The sequence below is a fragment of the Triturus cristatus genome, chromosome 3_1, assembly GCF_964204655.1.
Source record: "Triturus cristatus chromosome 3_1, aTriCri1.1, whole genome shotgun sequence".
Classification (NCBI taxonomy): Eukaryota; Metazoa; Chordata; class Amphibia; order Caudata; family Salamandridae; genus Triturus; species Triturus cristatus.
The window spans coordinates 530,390,996-530,411,174 of NC_140583.1; the positions used below are offsets into that span (position 1 = coordinate 530,390,996).

Consider the following 20,179-nt stretch of genomic DNA (forward strand, 5'->3'; position numbering starts at 1 on the left):
TGGGGTGTTAACTGTAGAGTGCAGCCTGTATCCATTCCAGGCCAGCTGCCACTCTCCTATCTCCTCTCTCTCCTTTTTCTGATAGGAGGCTGTAAAAGGGTCTCTGGGACAGGTGATCACCAGGCCAACCACCAACTGGGAGGGCTTAGCTGTCATTAGTGCAGTGGCTCCGAGGCCCGCTGGCGTGACGGGTCCACTTTACATTAACTATGGATGTCCCTTACTACCCAACCAGAGGGTTTGGACCAATTAACATGTCTGCATAGCATATGACACCCTTGCTACACCAATAACCCCACCAATGGTAAAATAAGGCATGCGAGATGCATCCCCACCACCCTGTCATTGCCTTCATGGTCCGTGGATAGAGCTCTCGTGAGGTTAGAAGGCAAAGACACGCTTGCACAACCTGAACGTCAACCGATGAGTGGGAGTTAAACCATGGTATTCTGCCTGGGATGCCTCTCTCTTGGGTAGGGTCTCAGAGAAGAAGAAACTGATCACTGAAACAGGCAGTGCAGGGATACAGATACTCGGAAATCAATAAGCAACTGTAATGAGACACTATGGCAACTAAAGACATAATTTATTTTTTTAGGTGAATTCGGACTTTAGATCACGTCTATCACGAAAATAAAAAAAACAAGTCTTTATACTGCGATCAGTCTCCACAAATGATCAATTCATTATCTAATTAGCAACGATTTGCTACGATGTGCTCAAAGACTGATTAACGAAATATGAATGCCCCATTAATCACGTATTACTGTATCCATGGCAGAGAACAGGCAAGCAGCTGCAGGCTTCAACATGCCACCCCTCGCTTGTGAGCTGAGCAGCACAATCCCCCGTCGCCGGCGCCCGGCCTATGTCATTGTGCTACTTTGTCTTTAAAGTCACCTTAAGTCCTGCCATTCACTCTTGCTGTTTTGACAAGAACGTAAAGTACATGATAGATTAACTTCACTTCAGGTTGTAGGGAACGATATTATGTTTACTAAAAAGAGCTGGATAAACAGTGACAGGCAGTGTCTCAGAGTCAGAGCAGCAAACCAACTTTTTAATTAGAATACAAACAATTCATGGGAATTGCTTTGCACACTGTTGTTACCTCAGCAAATTATAATTTACATGTGACTCTGGTTTCCTTAAAGCTTAGTAAGTATTGCTCAAATGCCAGTCCAGTTACTGCTCACGCATATTATTTTTACACTGATAAGATGATAATAATTGGATGATTAAGGAGAAGATATATGTTAGAAGGAGGGCAATAAAGGATATTGATTTAGAAAGTAGAAAACGTACTATATCAACAAATAAGCCAGAAGATGCAGACAGTAGTGATTGATCGCATATTGGCTTCTAACCGCATAATGTCAAAATAACTCCATAAATAAGAAATGTGTGTAATAGAAAGCATCGCGTCCAAGTTCAAAACTATAGCTCATTTAATATATACCCAGAACGTTCTAAACATTTTTAAAACTCAAAATATTAATCACATAGAACAATATCAAAAAAATATAGAACAACGCTAGTCAACTTCTAAATAAAGCTTACAAATAAACCACATAACAGATAGCATTAAGAAAACAACTCAAGATTAATTAAATGTTGGTCTATCAAAAAGTCTCAATAACAGCTTTAACTGTTCTCTGGTTCCATTTAGCATAATAGCTTTAGATCAGATCGTGTTAGAGTATTTTCGAACTAAACATGTTCATTGCAATTTCTTAACTTAATGCCTTATTTCTTAAAAATATTAAAGACATTTATTCTAGGTGTCAATATTTTTTTGGCTGGAATCAGAACAAGATGTGTCTCTTATGCCCAACTTCTGCATGACACAACTGTTAGATTCTGGATTACGTCTCTTATGTCTATCCCAGTCATAACCATATCTTCATTTGACAAACACAAACAAGTGAAAAATGACAACTTACAAATAAGCGACAACATTTGGTAAATGCATTTGAATAAGCACTGGAAAATAAAAGGTTTCCCAATCTTTTAATAATTTCATATTGGACACAGTACTAAATACAATCTTAATAACGGCCTTTAAGTTGTCTTTCGATGCTACCATGTTCTCCACGTCAACATTTCCAGCTTCAGCCACCCACTTCGTGAAGATGATCCTCTAGTCATCTTGTGCATCAATAATCACGCCAGGCATCCCAAGATGTAACAAAAGCCAGTCAATCCACGTAGCAGTTCATAGCACCTTGTATCATAGTCCCCCCGGATCAAGTTTGGGGCATCAAGTCGGAAGGCCAAATCCAAATGGATTGCCTCAAAGGGAAGAGAACTGCAGAACCATAAAGTGGATCGCTCTAGCTGCACCTCCAGATTATCACACCTCATGTTTGTACGTAGGAACCAAAGCACTTCAGAATCATGCAAGAAGTAAAGGCCATGAAAACAATGTTTTCAAAGAGTTAATGATGTTTTCAACATATGTTAACATACACTAGAATGATATTGCACCCTAAAAGCCCATATCATGGTCAACTATTGGTAAAGTCTGGAATGCTACTATGTGTTTTCCTTTAGTAAAACACTGACAAAGTCAATAAGGGTGCCTGTAGATGCTTTTTACTGGCAATTTGGGATGTTATGCCAGCTACTGGTAGACACACATGCTGAAAAGTCTTTACTTTGTAGCATGAAACTACTGTGGTTAGGTACGTAACATCCAAGAAGTACTAATTTGATGAATTGCTGTAACGTTATACACTGCTTTTCTTCTCTTGAACTTTTTACTTTTTACTTTACTATGACACTTTCTGATTGAGATAGCTCTCCTTCTAGCCACATCTAAAATTAATACGTGGACTCTTTAGGAAAAGCCGATGTGAACTTGAAAAACTATATTGGTCTTGTAAATACAAAACGGGAATAATAGACTAGACCTCCAAGACAGTCAGTAATAATAATGCAAATAAACATTCTCTGAACGCAAACAAAAAGCATACCCTTTGTTGGACTGGCAAATAATTGACTTGACAAAGTGATACAACAAGAAGTTTTCAAAGGTTCTCAAACAATTTCACACTTTAAAATGGCAGCCATTGAGCTGGCGACTAACATTTCAAACTATCAAAATTTGACTTATAATTAGTCTTAGGAACGATGCCCACATTACTGCTATAAACACGGTGGCAGCTGGGATTACAATTAAATTAATAAACCGGTTTATAAAGCCTAATTCTTATTAAAACTTATTTAAGAAACGTTTCTGGATGTGTCAGTCTGAGAGGAGCCTGGGATCACTACAGTTGGAAACTTGCACTTGAATTGTACTCTTGTGCGCTTCTAAGAGCTCAAGCAGCAGTGTGGTCTGCATGGTGGTGCATTCTTGACCTATGGTGCTCAAAGACGAGCACTAAACACACATTGGGTAAAAAGGGGCCGGAACCCACCACTAACCCCCTACTGCACACGTTACACACTATGAGAAGCGACAGGTGCTTGGTCATGTTTTTCAATAGGATCCCCTGGTGACTTCTGCACACCTCAGACATAAGTGGAAGGAGTCACTGGGGCAGATGTTTGATGACACTGGCTGGTTAAAGGTCCTAGGACACCAGTGCAAGGTCTCCAGGAATGCCCGTTTCAAATGTTTTCAAATAAAAAAAACTATTTCGAGATGGTACACATCCCCTTAACTGTTTGAACGATACAGCTTATGAATAGGGTCTGCCATTCTCATCTTATGAGGCCAGCAGCACTAAGAAGTCAGCTAAAGAAGATTCAATGCCTTTTGACCCGGTAGCCTTCAGCTGGAACCAGAAATATGGTTTTTGTACAGCCTGTCCCAATATTGCCTAGCTTGAAGCTTCCCCTCTACCCTTCACTCTCTGTGCTTGGATTTTATAACCTTATTTCATTCAATAAGCAATAATATAAAGTGTCCTGTTGTCCTTGTAATTATTCTCATTTCATGAGACTGTTTTCTCTTGAATAACACAAATATATGAGACCTAGTTGTCAACCTTCTAGAAACGATTAGAAATGTATAACAAATTAATATAAAGTAGTTAGCATTTTGATTCACTACTGTGAATATATTCACACAAGCTTGATTATCACATTGGAGATTAAAATATAAACTAAATCTGTGTCCTGTCAATCACCTGTGTTCGCATTTGATTGATTGGCGGGCACATGCAACTCAAGTGGAGGAATACCCAGAATAGTAAAGACAGAATATTCATAATACCATGGTCTCACAAGGAGATGGTTCTACCTGGCTTCTTGGAGGGACTAAGTGGTTGCCATAATGACAATAGCAGTGTTTAATTGTACAAAGCACAACATAAGCAAAAATGCTTTTTAAATGATATGTTATTATCCAGCTCATTGATACTCATTTTATCATAAACAAAAAACAAGAAAAGAAGAGTGTATCTCATCCATTTTTCATCATGTGGATTATTGGGAACCTACAAAGCTTGACAGGAGGTACTCATCCCAATGAACTCTCTGTTTAGGGATTGTAGTGTCTTGGCTGGCATTAATACAGCTTTATTCCATTCCCCTCCCACGCGTAAAGTGTGTGTTCTCTTTCTATCCACAGTGTGCTTGGAGTATAAAAAATACTAAAAATTCAGGTTACGTTTGCATCTGGAATATATGAAAACACAACACACCTTAGGTTCAACTAAAACTGAAGCAGAAATAGTATGGTTTGTTAAAGAGAAGTGTACTGGACTGTAAACTAACTAGGTAGCTAACTGGCTTAGTGTGCCTGTGCTACAGTGGCCCCTGCCACGTAACTGGGTACATAATGGCCTGTGCTAGCCAGCCACCAGCAGGTGCCAGCAGACAGCTAGTGCAGTCCTTCAGTCATAAAGGAGGCTGGCTCATGACGAGGAGGGGCTTTCTCCTCAGGTAATACCGAGCCTCCTGCTTCGGCTCCAGTGCTTGCCTGGGAGCCGTCTGTTGCTTTCCTTACTACGCCTTCTCCCCTCCCCAACAGTACCTTTACAGCCAGGCCCCAGCCTGACACTTGATCAAAAAACATAAATACATTGCAGTGGGCCACCTCCTAAAATAATTGGTGCAGAGCACAATGGCCCCGGCGTTGCTGCACAGCCGATAGCTGTGCCCCTGTTGCATCTGCGCTGTGACCCTGACAGTGGGGCTTTTGGTGTTGTGGCTGCTGGCTTGCATCCACAGGAGTTACACCGGCCATCTAAGGAGTCAGCAGATGCCTGATATCTATACTGTCATCTCCTCAGATCTGCTCTCCTTAGTGTCAGTAAGCAGAGGGGTTCGGTCTTCTGTGCTTGATTTTTGGTAGACATAGTGGACCAAACCAATCCAGGGTTGTTATAATCACACTCTTTAGGTGAGCCGGACTCCAGCAGGGTAGGATAACAAAGTATGTCTTCTGTTATAGAGAATGCTTCGGCTAAAACCGTGGAATGGATTTTGGATCTCTTGCATCCTGGAAGGCGTGATCCTAATTACAGGACTTTCTTGAGCTTTGGACTCTTCTCCCCTCCATTGATGAAGCAAACCATAGCAAGGGGGGACCAGATGTGGTGATGGTGTTTTGTAAATCAGAGCCTAGGGATCCGAGAGAACATGAGGTTCAGGTTGTGCTCCTTGGAGAGTTTTAGGTAATGTCCTTGTTGAAAGGAGTGGAGTTTGTCATTAGGAAAGGGTACAGAGTAGGTGAGAGTCCAAACTATTGGCATGCTTCATTGTGTGCAGTGAAAGCTAGTGATGTGGGGCTAATATCTTATAGGCATTGCTTAATTTGTAGAAATAAAATAGGTGCCAGGGCCCTCATCAGGAGGCCACTGCAGCTTGCACCACCCATTGCCCCTGCCAGTGCAGCCAGTGCCAGTAACACAACTATTAATCATCACACCCTTTCAGGTGTGACAATTAAGACTGTTTCAGGCCTCCACAGCTAAAAGAACAGTTTGGCTGCCTGCATTAGTCGTTTTTAATCGCTATTGAACTAATAAATAACTGTGGTTGTTCTCATCTCCAAATTATGCAAACAGCGCCACCATGTGGCACGCTGTCATAAGGGCCAGTGTTGATGATTTGGTTCCGACGCTGAGCACCGGGAACCACCTGCTCAAATTGAGCACTGCCTAGAGGTGTTCTTCAACCACTGGGTGGTTTATAAAGGCGTGCATCAATCCTCGAGGAACTGGGGGAGAGTGAAAGCCTAGGTTGAGAGACTAGGTCATTGGGATATGAAGCTGCACCTCCGAGTATTACATCTTCTCTAAAGAGGTTGGGGTTTTAGGTTACACAATAGCAGTAAGCTTCAGCCCTGCAATAAAGGCTGCTGGTATGACAAGATGAAAAACACCAGTTGACGTTCAATATCAGAATAGCTGTTTGATAAACCTATTCTAGGAGGCCTCAGAGTAAGTATTAAACTTCTACAACCCTTTCCTTGCTGTCCATATTACAAACAAGTTCCCTTCCTTTGGAGATAGGATCTAACTGTGACATGCATGGGATTGCTGTGATTTTGCTTCTATTGTCAGAGTTTTAATTGGAAATGCACAGTCACGTATTTCTCTCCTGAAAGTCGACCCACTCCAGAACGTCTACACCCTTCTGCATGGATCCGTAGGTTGGTGCCCTCTCTCACCCACTTTACCTTTTCTTTGCTGCTTACCCAGATGTCAATGAGTGTTCTTCTCAGCCATGTCAGAACGGTGGAACCTGCATGGATCTTGATGCCGATTACACCTGCAGATGTCCCTCTCCGTTCATCGGGAAGGCCTGCCACCTTCGTAAGTACATGAGGATCAGTAGATAGATGCAACACTTGGTTTATTTTCCTTTTTGCTCTTCATCTTTAATTCTGTAGTTACAGTTCCATGATGTATGGAGTCTCTGTCTAAAATGGAGATGTTTGAAAGAGTCCTTGAAGTGAAACAAAGTAGCTGCAGCTTCTTAGGGCGGGTCACACAACGTATGTCAGCTTTACACAATGCATGACGGTGACCCATTAAAGCATGGTGGTTCTGTTGTCAAGTGATGGTTCTGTTCAGTTCTGAATACAGCACCTCTAAGGGAATTGCCAGGGGTGTTTCTTTGAAGGTATGGTAGGTCTGCGGAGAAGGGCTTCTTCTTCATAACTGTAGAGCATGAACAACGCTTTGCAAATTAAACGTGCTGTACTGAAAGTGATAGTGCAGGTCTGCTTACGAAATATACACATTCTAAAAAAAATGAAATAAAGGCTAATTTGTAAAGGTGTGCAGGTTCGACCTCATTAACATTTCCATTGTTTATGAAAAGTATCTTAATCTTCTATGATGCAGCCACTGTTGGTGGTTGCATCATTCTGCTGGCTCAGACGCATATGATGATGTATGCACATGCATGTGTCACTATGCATGCGCACACCAGCAGAAAGACTCATGCACCACTTACTTTGCATTTTTTTATTGACCAATCAAAGATGGCGTACCATGGATTTGGTAAAAAAAACACAATTCTATTCAGCATGAAAGCGCAAAATCAAAAAAATACTGCAGGAGGGCAGTGAAGGAGCAGGTGAGGAAGGAGGGTAAAAGTAGCAAATAATAAAAAAAACAAGACATGAGCGGGAGGAAAATCACACAACAGAGAGAGCAACATGGGACCCTGGAGCAATGGATGTGGGAAGTTTGGTGGGGGAGAAGCTCATAATGCGAGAGCTGGAAAACACATGCTCTCTCATGGAGTTTTTAAGTTAAAAGTAGTAGTTCCCTAAACGAGAGCAATGGAAGGTTGCAAGAAAGACAATCGAAAGGATGGTACAGAGGCTGTTCTCCAAGGGAGGGACAAACATAAGAAGAGGAAGGCAAGCCATGGAATAAGCAGCAAGGAAATGTGATCAACAATAAAGAGTATCAATGATAAGCAAGGGTTAGGCTGTACACCTGCTGTAAATGTGGAAAGCCCACAATAGGGCTTTCGCAACTACACAACTTGCAGTGTCTGGTAGATGAGACCTACAGAGAACAATCACCCTACAGTAACTCTTTTATTAAACAATGTAATAATTATGAATTTGTGCTCATCTGCTTCTTAGTGCAGAATTTCTAGCTAATTTGTTGTAAAAACACAGCTTTGTATCCAAGTCGAATTCTGCTAAATTGGCATTGTAATAAGGATTTATCACAGTTAGCAGAACAAACAAATTTAAGAGAATATATAAGTAAAGTCTTATAAAACCCATATTGAGAGATAAGTGGGCCACATACAAATTCCTTATTCATAATAGATTACTGAAAAAAACAGCCTAACAAGCTGGTGCCAGTAAACAGAACCAAGCAAAACCACATTTCTCATATTAATGCCATCATTTTATTTTTTAACCAATAAACATAGGTCGGTTGATTCTCATACAGAGAAAGTAGCCTGCAAAGCAGATACTTTTATTCTTTAAAAGACTAAGAATTGTGATATAACCGGTGGTATAGTTACATTTTTCCAACTTCTCTTTCCATCTCACAGACACAAACAAAATGATCTGGCAAAATTACATGATCCCAATTTATTTTTCCGTAGTTGAAATTAAAGATCTCGAGGATCAGCCTTGATTCTCCAGGGTTGGAAATTTCCCAACTCTCATCCGAGTTTCCTGGCAAATTTTCTGTGGCTTGGTAATAGCATTATCCATGCTGTTCGACAACGTGCAGGGCTAATTGAATATTGTCTCTACAAGAATTACTACTGAAATTTGGCCTCTGGGTTGCTCAGCAATTTAATCACATCCAGCTGGGATCCATTGATTCAAATACACTAAAAGACATGTGTTCCTAATAAGGGTGCAAATTTATGTACTTCACAAACAGCCAACACCTACTACACATGGAAGAAGATTTACAATCACTCCTCTTTAAGAACTGCCAGAATTACTTGTGTGTTTGTATGTGCGGGTTTTAGTGTGCATGTTAAGCAATTATGTAATCCGTGTTACAAGAGAGCCACTAGTCTATCCATAAGAAATTAATTTATGTCTGAGTGCAGGTTAACCACTGGTTGAACAGCTCGATTAATTTATTCATTAGCGCTTGAGTGTTTCCTTAATAGTCTCCTGTGCTGAGCTACTGATAGAAATTACACTTTGTATAGCCTATCTTCACTATGCAACCTATAATCTGGCATAGAGTGACTGTATCAGCAACTGGTGAAAAACAAAGAAATAAAATAAACTTCAGAATGATAATTAAAAAATCTAGCTCTCCGACTGTATATATAGTCCCTAAATAGAGTTGAAAGGATGTTAAAGATGCAGACAGCGGCTTCAGCATACAATCTAAACATTCATGAAATGTATAATTTAAGATGCTGCCTTCACCTCCTGCCCTAGCCTCTCCATAGTAAGTATGTTTTAAGTCCTTACCCTTGTTATTAATACCAAAGATTGAAAGGAGATTTGCTTGAGAGAGTCACTGATAATGTTTATATGTATATAAAAGTTTGTGTGATAGTATAACAGAGTTTGCGTTCACTGTAGAGCATTGATAAAGGATGCATGGGTCTATGAAGGTGTCATGTGCGCATATCCAACGAAGGAATTGGGATTTATGATGGTAAGTATACTGGTGTTTGACGGAGGCAGCATGTCTATTTGACGGTGGGTGTATGAACATATGTTACTGGACATGTGCATACGAACAGGGCAGTGTGGTTGCATACTGGTGGCTGTGTGGACATATAAAGGTGGCCACGTACTTCTGGGGTTCAGCTGCACAAAAGTGCACTGCAAAGAAATTAATCGAGTCTGGAAATATAAAGTACAGACAAAACTATATATTGAAGTAATGAATTTATAGATAGATAGAGCTGGCAACATGATGTGTTTTTGAGAAGAAAATCTCTTGGGTGATATCTATAGCAATCCCCAATTTTGAGTTAATTGTGATTCGCTCCATTATACATGACGTGCATTGTAAGAGTAGTGAGGTTTGTTACCTGTAATTGAGATATTAAGTCTATTGAATGCTTATAGCTTTATCAAAGTCATGGAGATTTTACTGTACCCTGGAAATGAAACCTTATTGAAGATTGCCAGGAAATATGGTGTGTAGTGAATGCCTTTGGTCCTCATAGGATGGAGCTCACAGTTCACACATATGCAGTTCTCAATTGCAAAACTATTAGATACACCTTGTTCACATAATTGTATCTTAAATTTCATAGTAGCCTTGTGTGTACCTCACAATTGTGCTGTTGCCCTGTACACAAACATGGCTTACACGGCATGGTCAGATGTCATTGATAAAATAAAGTCACAGAGTGGAAGATTGTAATTTTAATTGCATTTATGTAACTCATATTACCCCTGACGAGGTATCAAAGCGCTTTATAGCGAGCAGCACACTGCTCCAGAACCCAAGGTTAGTGGTTAGTTCAATGTTATTGGTTACTGTTAGTTACTGGGATTAGTCTTATGCGCTCAAAGCAAACCATTAAATGTAGCCTTTGCAGTTTTGTTTATGATGGACTAAATTAATGGTGGTCAGTCGCGGCCATTAGTGGGCGTGAGGTGTGAGCTCATGCACATGGTTGGTGGGATTAATAGATGATGAGTTAGAGAAGATTGGGTATTGTTAGGTTGCATGGGGATGACTTTCAGAGTAACGAGTAGAGATTGTGATCTTGTAAATGAGTTGCGGTAAATTTGCAGAAATACAATAATAGAGAATAGGCTAAACATGCATGTGTCGGAGTAGGTTGTGCTCAGAGGAGGCATGCAGAGGATGGAACATTCAAAAGCGAGATGGGGAAAAAGGGGGAATGACAAACAGAAGTTGTTATTAAAGGTCAATTTTTAATTCCGGATTTAAGTAATGGTGAGAAGATTTTTGAGACAGCATGCAGTTTGAGGACACAGGAATGTAGAATGAAACAACATTGGCGGTAGGCTAACAGTAAGCGGTAGGAGATTCCAAGCTTTTACTTTTATAAGATGAATTTGATCACTTAGTAGCATAATTGCCCCATCCACTGCATAATGGGTAATTGTCACACCAGCCGCTATTAATACAAGTTTGATCACTAGGGTCCGTGTTGTGCACCTGTCAATTCTTTCACTGGGTGCAAAACGGGATACTGCTGATAATGTGCTCTCCCTAGGGCGTATTAGTAAAAGACGCAGCAACACGTGTGTGTGTGTGTGTGTGTGTGTGTGTACACGATCACACACACACACGTTTAAGGTTAAACGATTTAAATCTTTTTTAAAAGTAACTTTCTTGTGAAGTAAAAACTTACAAGTAAAGGTAGTAAAACTTAGCTGTGATGTAGTGACTCCTGATGTAACTCCCACAATGTAATGACGCCCAGTGTATGGTATCTGAAGTATTGGTAGCAGACCTCTGCTGCTGGTCTCTCCCTGGTCACTATCTCTTATCTGCAAGAGCTGCTGTGATGCACCTGAAATAAAGATAATGTTTGGAAATCCACTCCCACGCTTTTCACCATAGAATCACGAGTGTCCGGTGACCGTCAGAGTGCCACCCAAACATAAAGCAGCTTGTTAATAATCTCTCTTCAGAAGCACATGCCTTACTGCCTGTACAACAGATACTGCCCTCTCAGTGTCCACCTCGTTCACGGCTGTTGCCTGGCATTAGGCAGGACGGGGTGTACACCAGGGACAGTAAAGGTCTGATGGCAATGCGTGCTTTAACACTTGAAAGCTACTACGGATACAACGAGCATCCCTGCACCCATTTGAGCTGTTTATCTTTGCAAAATGGTAGAAAAACGGTGAAAATTAACCTCAAAATGAGCAACCCTGTACCGTCTACTAGCCGTCTCTCCTTCTGCATAATGTAGCGAGCAACCCCTAAGGACTTTTGCCTTCATTTGACCTGGTAAATGAGTTGCAAATTGATGACTGACTCACACATTTTTTAGCACATGGATCTGTGACTATTCATTTCACATCCTGACTTGCACTCAGAGCATGAGCTATTTAGAATTCTAGAGTGCCCTTGCACCGGGGAAATATTTCTCAACTTTTACTGCTTTGAATTTTTAGTGTTCGAGGCAGGAAAGGGAAACAAGCATTTGCAATGCAATCGGTCTTGCCTTTGGGACCTCATATGTATTTAGCTATGCAGCACATTAGCCTGGGTGCGGAAACATCTACTGTTCTTTAACAGGAAGGGAAAGTAAGCACCAAACTGCGTGACACGCCAGGTATGGGCACACATGTAGAGAAATATTGCCTACAAAACCACAGGAGAGAGAAAGGGATTTCCACTACATGGAGGGAAATACCCCTGGTCCCTTTATAGATCAAATAAACAAACAATAGGAGGAGTATCACCAAGAGACCACTCAAAGTCTCAAAGTATTGGGAGAGGTGCACAAGAAGGGAAGTTGTCCTTTCTTAAGAAGACCCCTCACTCGGCAACCGAGTTGGTGACATGCTTCATCATCGGGGTCCCACCCGAATAGCCGAATGCCATCCGGGTGTGCTTTGACACCTGATTACAATGGAGCGGGTTGTTTTTGTGTAGGTAAGTGACAAAGTGGTTTAAAAATTGGCCAGATATACCTCACTGAAAAATATTTTATTCTAGAGCAACTGGACAATTTTAAAAATTATTAGTTAGATACCTGTTTTGGTTAGATTGACCTTTGGTATCTGTAAAGTGAAAAATAAAAAAAGTGCCAAAAAAGTGCCAAAAAGGTGCATTAAAAGGTCTACATGTTTCAACCTGTAGAGGGTAGTGCCAGGTTTTCGTCAGGACCAAGTGTGCTTGACCTGGGCGGTATACACACGCTAAGGTGTACCCTACCCTTGCTCACTGATACCTAACCGTGTACTTGCAGTTAGGTGTCCTTTCATCCAATTAGTCGAACGGAAAAATCTGAAAAGACAAATATACAATCACAAGCAAACATGGTACGTAGCTGTAACGTAGTGTTACGATGGTTGAGTGCTCCTTAGTTTCCCAATACTGTGTATTTAGAAAGTGTGAAAAATACACAATTATTAATGTCTGTCTCATAAGATGAGAGACAGTTATTGGTAATATTCATACTGTGCACATTCACTCAAGTGACAGGGTCAGTCACTAAGTAATAAAGTACCGCCCACTCGTGACATTCAGTCTGGCGGGTGTTAGTGCACACAACACAAGCTGGCAGAATTTGCCGTGGAATGCAGATGCATTTGTCAATACACGCGGATATCAATTGAACCCTTGAGTATATGTTACAACGCCACTTTCGTCCATCTTAAAAGTGGTTGTCTATGCTCTCATTACGTAGGTGAGGGGGTACTTAGATCAGCATGCATGCCAATAAAAAAGCGTAACATTCAAGGTACCTACAATCATAGAAGAAAAATGGGGTGCTTACTAATAACAACAGCGTATCGTGCCTCATGGGAGTCGTGGCCGTGGTGCTGACTCAGTTATGCAATCTAAATGAAAGGGCGTCACGAGTAGGGACGAGAAATCTCATGAGTTGAGAGTCCATCAAAATAGGTGTTAAAGCGGAGCCCACCCGCATCTGGTAAGGGTACTTACTACACGTCGTCAGTCACCGGCTATTGCGCCTACGGTACGGACCTGTCGCCGCTCCCCGCTGGTAACTGCATCGGAGCTGCTCTGCTGGTTAAATGCAGGTAGCCTCCGGGTCCTGGATAGAGGGGGCGTGGTGGCGTGGTCATGAGACCAACGTCAGTGCGCTATGAGCGCGTGATACCATGGTTACAGAGGTAAACAAAGGACGCTTAAGCAAATTAGTAGCGTCTTAAGGGGAAAGTATGTGAGCCAAGCAAACACGAGCAATATAAGACAGACAATGGCTATGTGGAAGTGCAAGTACTTCTCCGGGTTATATTCAATGAAAGTCTGACTAATGTAAGCAATGGCTGCATGAAGGCTCTGCTGTGAGCAATGTAAAACAGACTACACATTCTGAGTGTCACTGAGGGAAGATAGTGGCTATGTGGGAGTGCAAGAACTTCTTAGGTTTATATTCAATGAAACTCTCGCTAACGCAAGCAATGGCTGCATGAAGGCTCTGTTGTACTTGAATATAGTTGTATATACAGACTTATGTGCATTGGTAACAGTGGTCATTAGATCACAGGTTATGTCACAACTGGGCATGGTGTCTCAATATAGATGCTAAGGAGACCACTCTTAAGGTAGATACGGACAGGATACAGGACATGGTCTTATTTTGAAAGGACTAAGTTCCACGGGATATTGTCATTTAATCCTTCTTTATGGGTGGATAGCCTATATATCCACCGCTGTTCCTTCTCAAACAGGCGTTGTTGGATTCTTGTCCCTGTTTTTATTTGTTCGATAATGGTCCATTTCATGTCATTAGTTATATGATTTTTTTGGAGGAAGTGTTCAGTGAGTTTTGTTGTGGTTTTTTTGCATCTAATTGTGCTTCGATGTTCACAAATTCTCTGTTTAATTTTCTTGCAAGTCATGCCCACGTATGCAAGGTTGCTTGGGCATTTTATCAGATAGGCAACGTTGGTGCTGTTGCAATTCGTGTGGACTCGGTTCCACACTTTAACTGGTTCCAGTGAGAGCGTTTTTGTATTGCTGGTCAAGTGGCAAACACTGCAATTGCCACATTGATAATGCCCTACGATGTTAGGTAGGCCCCATGCCATTGTTATAGCTTGTGTTGTTTCCTGTCTGATCTCCTTCGGGCGTGTGTTCACCAGGAAATCCTTCAAACTCCTTGTTTTCTTGAAGGAAAAAAGTAGTTTCTCCCAATGTAAATTACCTGTATTGATGATAAACCAGTGTTTGTTGATGGATCTGGTCACTAGGTTAGAGGCTGTACTATATGTTACACATGTCAGTGGTATTTCCTCGTCCTTCTGTATTTTGTCTTCCAGAAGTGCCTCTCTGGGTTGGTTGTCTGCTCTTTTTTGGCATTTGTTGAGAATCCTATTTGGGTAGCCTCTGTTTGTGAGTTTTTTAGTGAGGTCTATTGCTTGATTGCGGTAGTCAGTGATTTTACTACAGTTGCAGCGTAACCTCAGATATTGGCCATAAGGCAAATTCTCTCTAAGAGGTCTCGGATGGAAGCTCTCAAATCTGAGTAGATTGTTCCTCGCACTTGGTTTGTGACATGTTTTAGTCTCTAGATGGCTGTTCTCCTTGGTGATTGTCAAATCCAGGAATATCATTGTATGCGGGTCAATGGTGTGGGTGAACCTCAGGTGTTGGTCACAGATGTTGATCCATATGGTTAAGTTTGCTAGTGTCTCGATCGGTCCGTGCCAGATGGCAAGGGCGTCGTCGATATATACCTTTTCCAAAATATGATGTTGGAGGAGAAAGGGTTTTGATCGCTCAGTATGAATCTTTTCTCAAACTCAAAGACATAAAGTTCTGCCACACTTGGGGCAAAAGTGCTCCCCATCGAAGTGCCTCCCGTCTGGAGGTATAGGGCCCCCTCGTATTCAAAGTAGTTTTTCTTCAAGGCCAGGTGTCGAAGCACACCCGGATGGCATTCAGCTATTCGAGTGGGACCCCGATGATGAAGCATGTCACCAACTAGGTTGGTGAGTGAGGGGTCTTCTTAAAAAAGGACAACTTCCCTTCTTGTGCAACTCTCCCAATACTTTGAGACTTTGAGTGGTCTCTTGGTGATACTCCTCCTATTGTTTGAAAAATATTGCCTTTCAGCAGGAAATGGTATAGTCCAAAGCTCTGTTTTTAATATAAAATCGGAGCCTTCGGTAGTCATATCACTGAACATACAAGATTTGAAAAAAGAATTGTCTAAGGGTGCTCGTGGAAGACAATTTCTATGGACTGGAATCTAGAGAAAACTCAAATAATTTAATTTTGGTATTTTACTGACCTCTGCTGGTCCTTTTCTATCAAGACATTTAAATAGAGGCAGTTGAACAGAAAAAAAGTCCCTAAGTGGAAGCAGACAAGTCCTAGGGCTGATCTCCAGAGCCCACAAACTACATACACATATAAGTATATAATGAAGTATATACAAGAAGTCTCTAATGCTCGACCTAAAAATATGTGCTGGGCTCTCGTCAGGAAGCAGCTTCCACCAGGCCATTGCTCCAATTAGGTCCGCCTATAACAAAACTAACCAAAACCCAAGTGGGGAGGATGTGGCATAAGGGCCACAAATGTAACCTACCACACCAGAAATGTAACTAACCACACCAGAAATGTAACCCACCACACCACAAATGTAACCCACTACCCCACAAATGTGACCCACCACCCCACAAATGTAACCCCCCCACACCACAAACATAACCCAATACACCACAAACGTTGCCAAGAGCGTTTATTGATTTACAGACGTAACATGCACCGCTTGAGGGCCAACTTCTAGAGTGCTTTAACATGCTAACTGGACAGCTCCTTATCATTTGGGCAAGAGAATTTTATAATACTTTACTGGAACAAAACGTTTCCTAACTAACTTAACAGATGCATGTGTCTTTTTTCGTTCATAACTAATACAATTCAATTTTTCGCGCAGCAAAGCTATAGCTATCTGTTTCAAGGCTTGTAGTGTGATTTTTAACCATACGGAGTTTTGTTAGCACCCTGGTGCATGTATTGCTGGTGTCGATTCTTGTTTGGTTCATGCATGGTCATGGCCTGGGGGGACTGTAATATTGTAGATGTTAAAGTGCTCGTCCAATCTTCTCGCTTTCTGTCGATATTGTGTTTATCTTTCCAATTCTGCCACCAGGCTGCGCTGTTGCACTGGGAATGGAAGGCGGGGCTATTGCAGATTCCCAGATATCCGCTTCTTCTGTGCACTATGGGTTCCTGGGTATGCAGCGGTGGGGTCCGGATCTCGCCAGACTTAACAAGCAAGGAATTGTAAATGCCTGGACGTCAAGCAACTACGACAAGAGCCCGTGGATTCAGGTACAGTTAGTACCGCATCTGTCCAGCAGTCGCACTATTCCTATCTACCTGCTTTCTTCCTCTGGGGCTTGGGAGCTGCGTGTGATATATTGTTTTAGGGTAAACAAGAAACATGAAAAGTAAACAAAAACTAAATGATTAAAGAAGAACAGAAAATTATGGAATGGGTAACGCTTAATAAATAAGTAAACTGGATTTACTACAGAAACAAGCACAAGAAAACAGCAATGCCAGTTAGAGCAACACAATAGTAAATAACATAGTGGAAGGTAATTTTAATGTATATGCCTTTCAGCTTGTGTTTTATTTAAGTTGCTCTTCATATGAAATCATTTACAGCCATTATGTATGGTACAGGCGTTTTTTTTTAAAATTATTAATGCTCTGAATGTCAATGGAATGGTCTCTGAGCTTGACGGACAATTCAGCAAGCAAGGAGGTTCGAGGGAGAGAGGGGAGCAGGCTAGTGATCCTGATTGTTATGTTTATTTGGATAGCTCATAACTCAGCCAGGAGGGTTTCCTAGCACTGAAGTAGGAGCTGTATGGGCAGAGCCAGGATCAGGGCTAGGTGAAGAGCAAGGTCTTCAGTTTCTTGCGGAATTCGAGAACTAAAGAGGAGACTTTGACATGATGCAGGGGCAGATTGTTCCAGGCTTTAGGAGAAAAGTAGCAGAAGGCACGACTGGCACATCTGGTTCTGCATATGCAAGGGTTGAGAGTAGGAGTTCGGCTGAGTGGAGGGGGTCTAGTAGGTTTGTGGAAGTTTATGTGGTTGTTGAGGTGCATGAAGCCAATGTTGTATAAGGCTTTGTACCTGTGCTTAAGGAGTTTGAAAAGTGCTTGTGGAATTGGAACCTGTTATAAATCGGGTGTCTTGTTGGCTACACCTAAGCCAGGCAGAATCCACCACTTTAGTCTGGGTAAGGTAGTTGCACACCCAGGATACCCCCTGCTCACACCCCTGGTAGCTTGGCACGAGCAGTCAGGCTTATCCCAGAAGCAATATGTAAAGTGTTTGTGCAGCACACTTGTGACACAATAAATACACCACAAAAGAGACTCAGCGCAATGTTATATCGAAAGAAGCTTCTGTATTACATATAAAGATAAACCAAAACCACATAAACCAATTATCACTTTGCCAACTAGGCAATTGTCAAACTTTACAGTGAGTGCAATAAAAGAAAGGTTTCTTTGTTGCACGAGTCTTAAACACACCATTTCTGTACATGTTATGCGGATCCTGAAATAGTCATATCCTGACGAGGCATGCCTCCAAATGACATACATAATATCAGGGCAGGCAATACAGCATGTAATGTCTAATGCACATAAATCATAAACCCTGTGCACCTTGTGCTAACCTGGGGTAGTACTTTTTATCTAGTGCAAGAAACAAAAACGACCTACACAATAGCACTGGGGCATGAAAGGCAGAGGTTATGAAAAAAGTACACAAATCACCAACTCAGTTATAGGGCGTCAATACACTTGGGCTCCTATCAGACAATTTATTGTAATTTCACATTAAACATAGGGTACAAGAACTTCAACTACATTGGTTATGGTAATGAAGCACCTGTGGGTCTCTCAGCAGCAGCACAGTAATTTGTATATTCAGGGGCCAAGCAGGATCGGGACCTCCGCCGAGGGTTTATCCCGACCTGCAAACTGGGGCTCCAGTGCCCCTAAAGGTATGTGTGTAAACGGGTGAGGCGCCCAACGTCACCTTTGGTGGAGTGACCTCGCTCGGTTCCCTGCATAGTACTAGAAGCAAGAAAATATGACCCTCCCAAAGGCGAGGAGTGTGGTAACCTTCGGGTCTGGGTCAAGCAATGACAAATACCGCCTTCATCCACTCAACAGTGTGGGATGACTGCACGTCCACTATTCCAGGAATACCCTGCAAGCCACTCAGGACGGAGTTCCGGAGAAGGTGAAACTTACAGAACGGCTGTAGCACCCACACAGGGTTAAAAATCCCAATGCAGCAACTTCCACAGGCGTGTGGCGCTCGCTGCCACAAGGAGAACCTTCGACCTGGCTCCCTGGCAGTGGATCCTGAGCATTGTATGTTGTGCTCTCCCGTACTTGAGGGACCGCTCTGACAGGTGCTGCGGCCGCTCTCTTCAGCTGGCGGATGGAAGCGTTACTTTCCACGCACGTGTACGGGAACACCACAAGTTCAACAACAGCTTCGGGTGGGGCTCAGTGCTTTGTTGGAGTGAGGGCCTTCATGGTAGCATCACTGCAGGAGGGGGAAACACAGGGCCTCACCTAGCACTTACCATGTGCTGAACTTCAAGGTTTTAGGCTGCTGTACTCCATGCCCCACAGCCAGATCTGGGCTGCCACTGGAATCTTTCCAGACTCTATGGGAGCAGGGAGGGGCTGCCACCAGCCCCCTGACAACACTGGGGAGCACAAGACACAGACAGGCAGACAGCAGACCAGCACACTGGGTTTTACAAAGTGGTAGAGTCTCCAGCAGCCAAACAGGCATGCAGGTCAGCACAACAGAGAAAAAATAGTCCAAGTACTGATCTTTTCTGGCACCACAGCAGCCCTATGGGGCAACATGTAGAGCCAGCAGCTCCTGGTTACAAGCCACACACAATGTCTAAAAATATGGGGTCAGAGCCCCTGTATTTATACTCAAAATGTCTTCTTTAACTCCAGCCCTGGCTCCAGACATCAGTATGGGTAAACAAGCCCTTTGTTGGAGGGCAGGACACAGCCTATACAAATGTAAGTGTGCCCTGCCTCCCTCTCTACTAGCCCAGGAAGACCATTCAGTATGTAGACGCAACCCTGTTACACCCAACCCTTCCTGTGTGATGGCTGTCTGGAAAGTATGCACAAAGCCTAGATGTCACTCTGCTGTGGGTGTGGATAGGAGTCAGGCTGCAAAACACAGTCATAAGCACATAAAAATGCCACTTTCTAAAAGTAAAAGAGACACAATTGATGGACGAAATGCAGAACAAATCAAAACATTCACCCCCAGTCAAGAGGTCTGGGTTAAATCCATCATTCTTTTGCACACCATGCCACCCAAGTCTAGACCTGGCCATTTGCAAATCAGTCTTGACCCTGTGCCTTACGGGAACAGTCCAGCCTGAACTGCCAAGCCAGGTCCTCCCTGAACCGGAAACAAGCACTGGAATGGCATGGTGAGCAAAAAAACGATGGATTTAGGCCCAGATCTCTGTACTGGGCTGAATGTATGACATTGTTCTGCATTCTGATGGTGGCTACATGCGTCACATGCAAATATAGCATTGCCGA

General features: G+C 42.4%; 1 protein-coding gene across 2 annotated transcripts in view; it reads left to right on the forward strand.

Annotated features, from left to right (window-relative positions):
* The window catches only part of MFGE8 (milk fat globule EGF and factor V/VIII domain containing), a 231,706-nt gene that overhangs the window by 132,631 nt on the left and 78,896 nt on the right, over positions 1–20,179 (forward strand). For both annotated transcript variants that reach the window (XM_085644459.1, XM_085644458.1), the window contains exons 4-5: positions 6,657–6,770; positions 16,708–16,889. In XM_085644459.1, the coding sequence (XP_085500585.1) occupies positions 6,657–6,770; positions 16,708–16,889 (296 nt within the window). The remainder of the gene's footprint in view (positions 1–6,656; positions 6,771–16,707; positions 16,890–20,179) is intronic.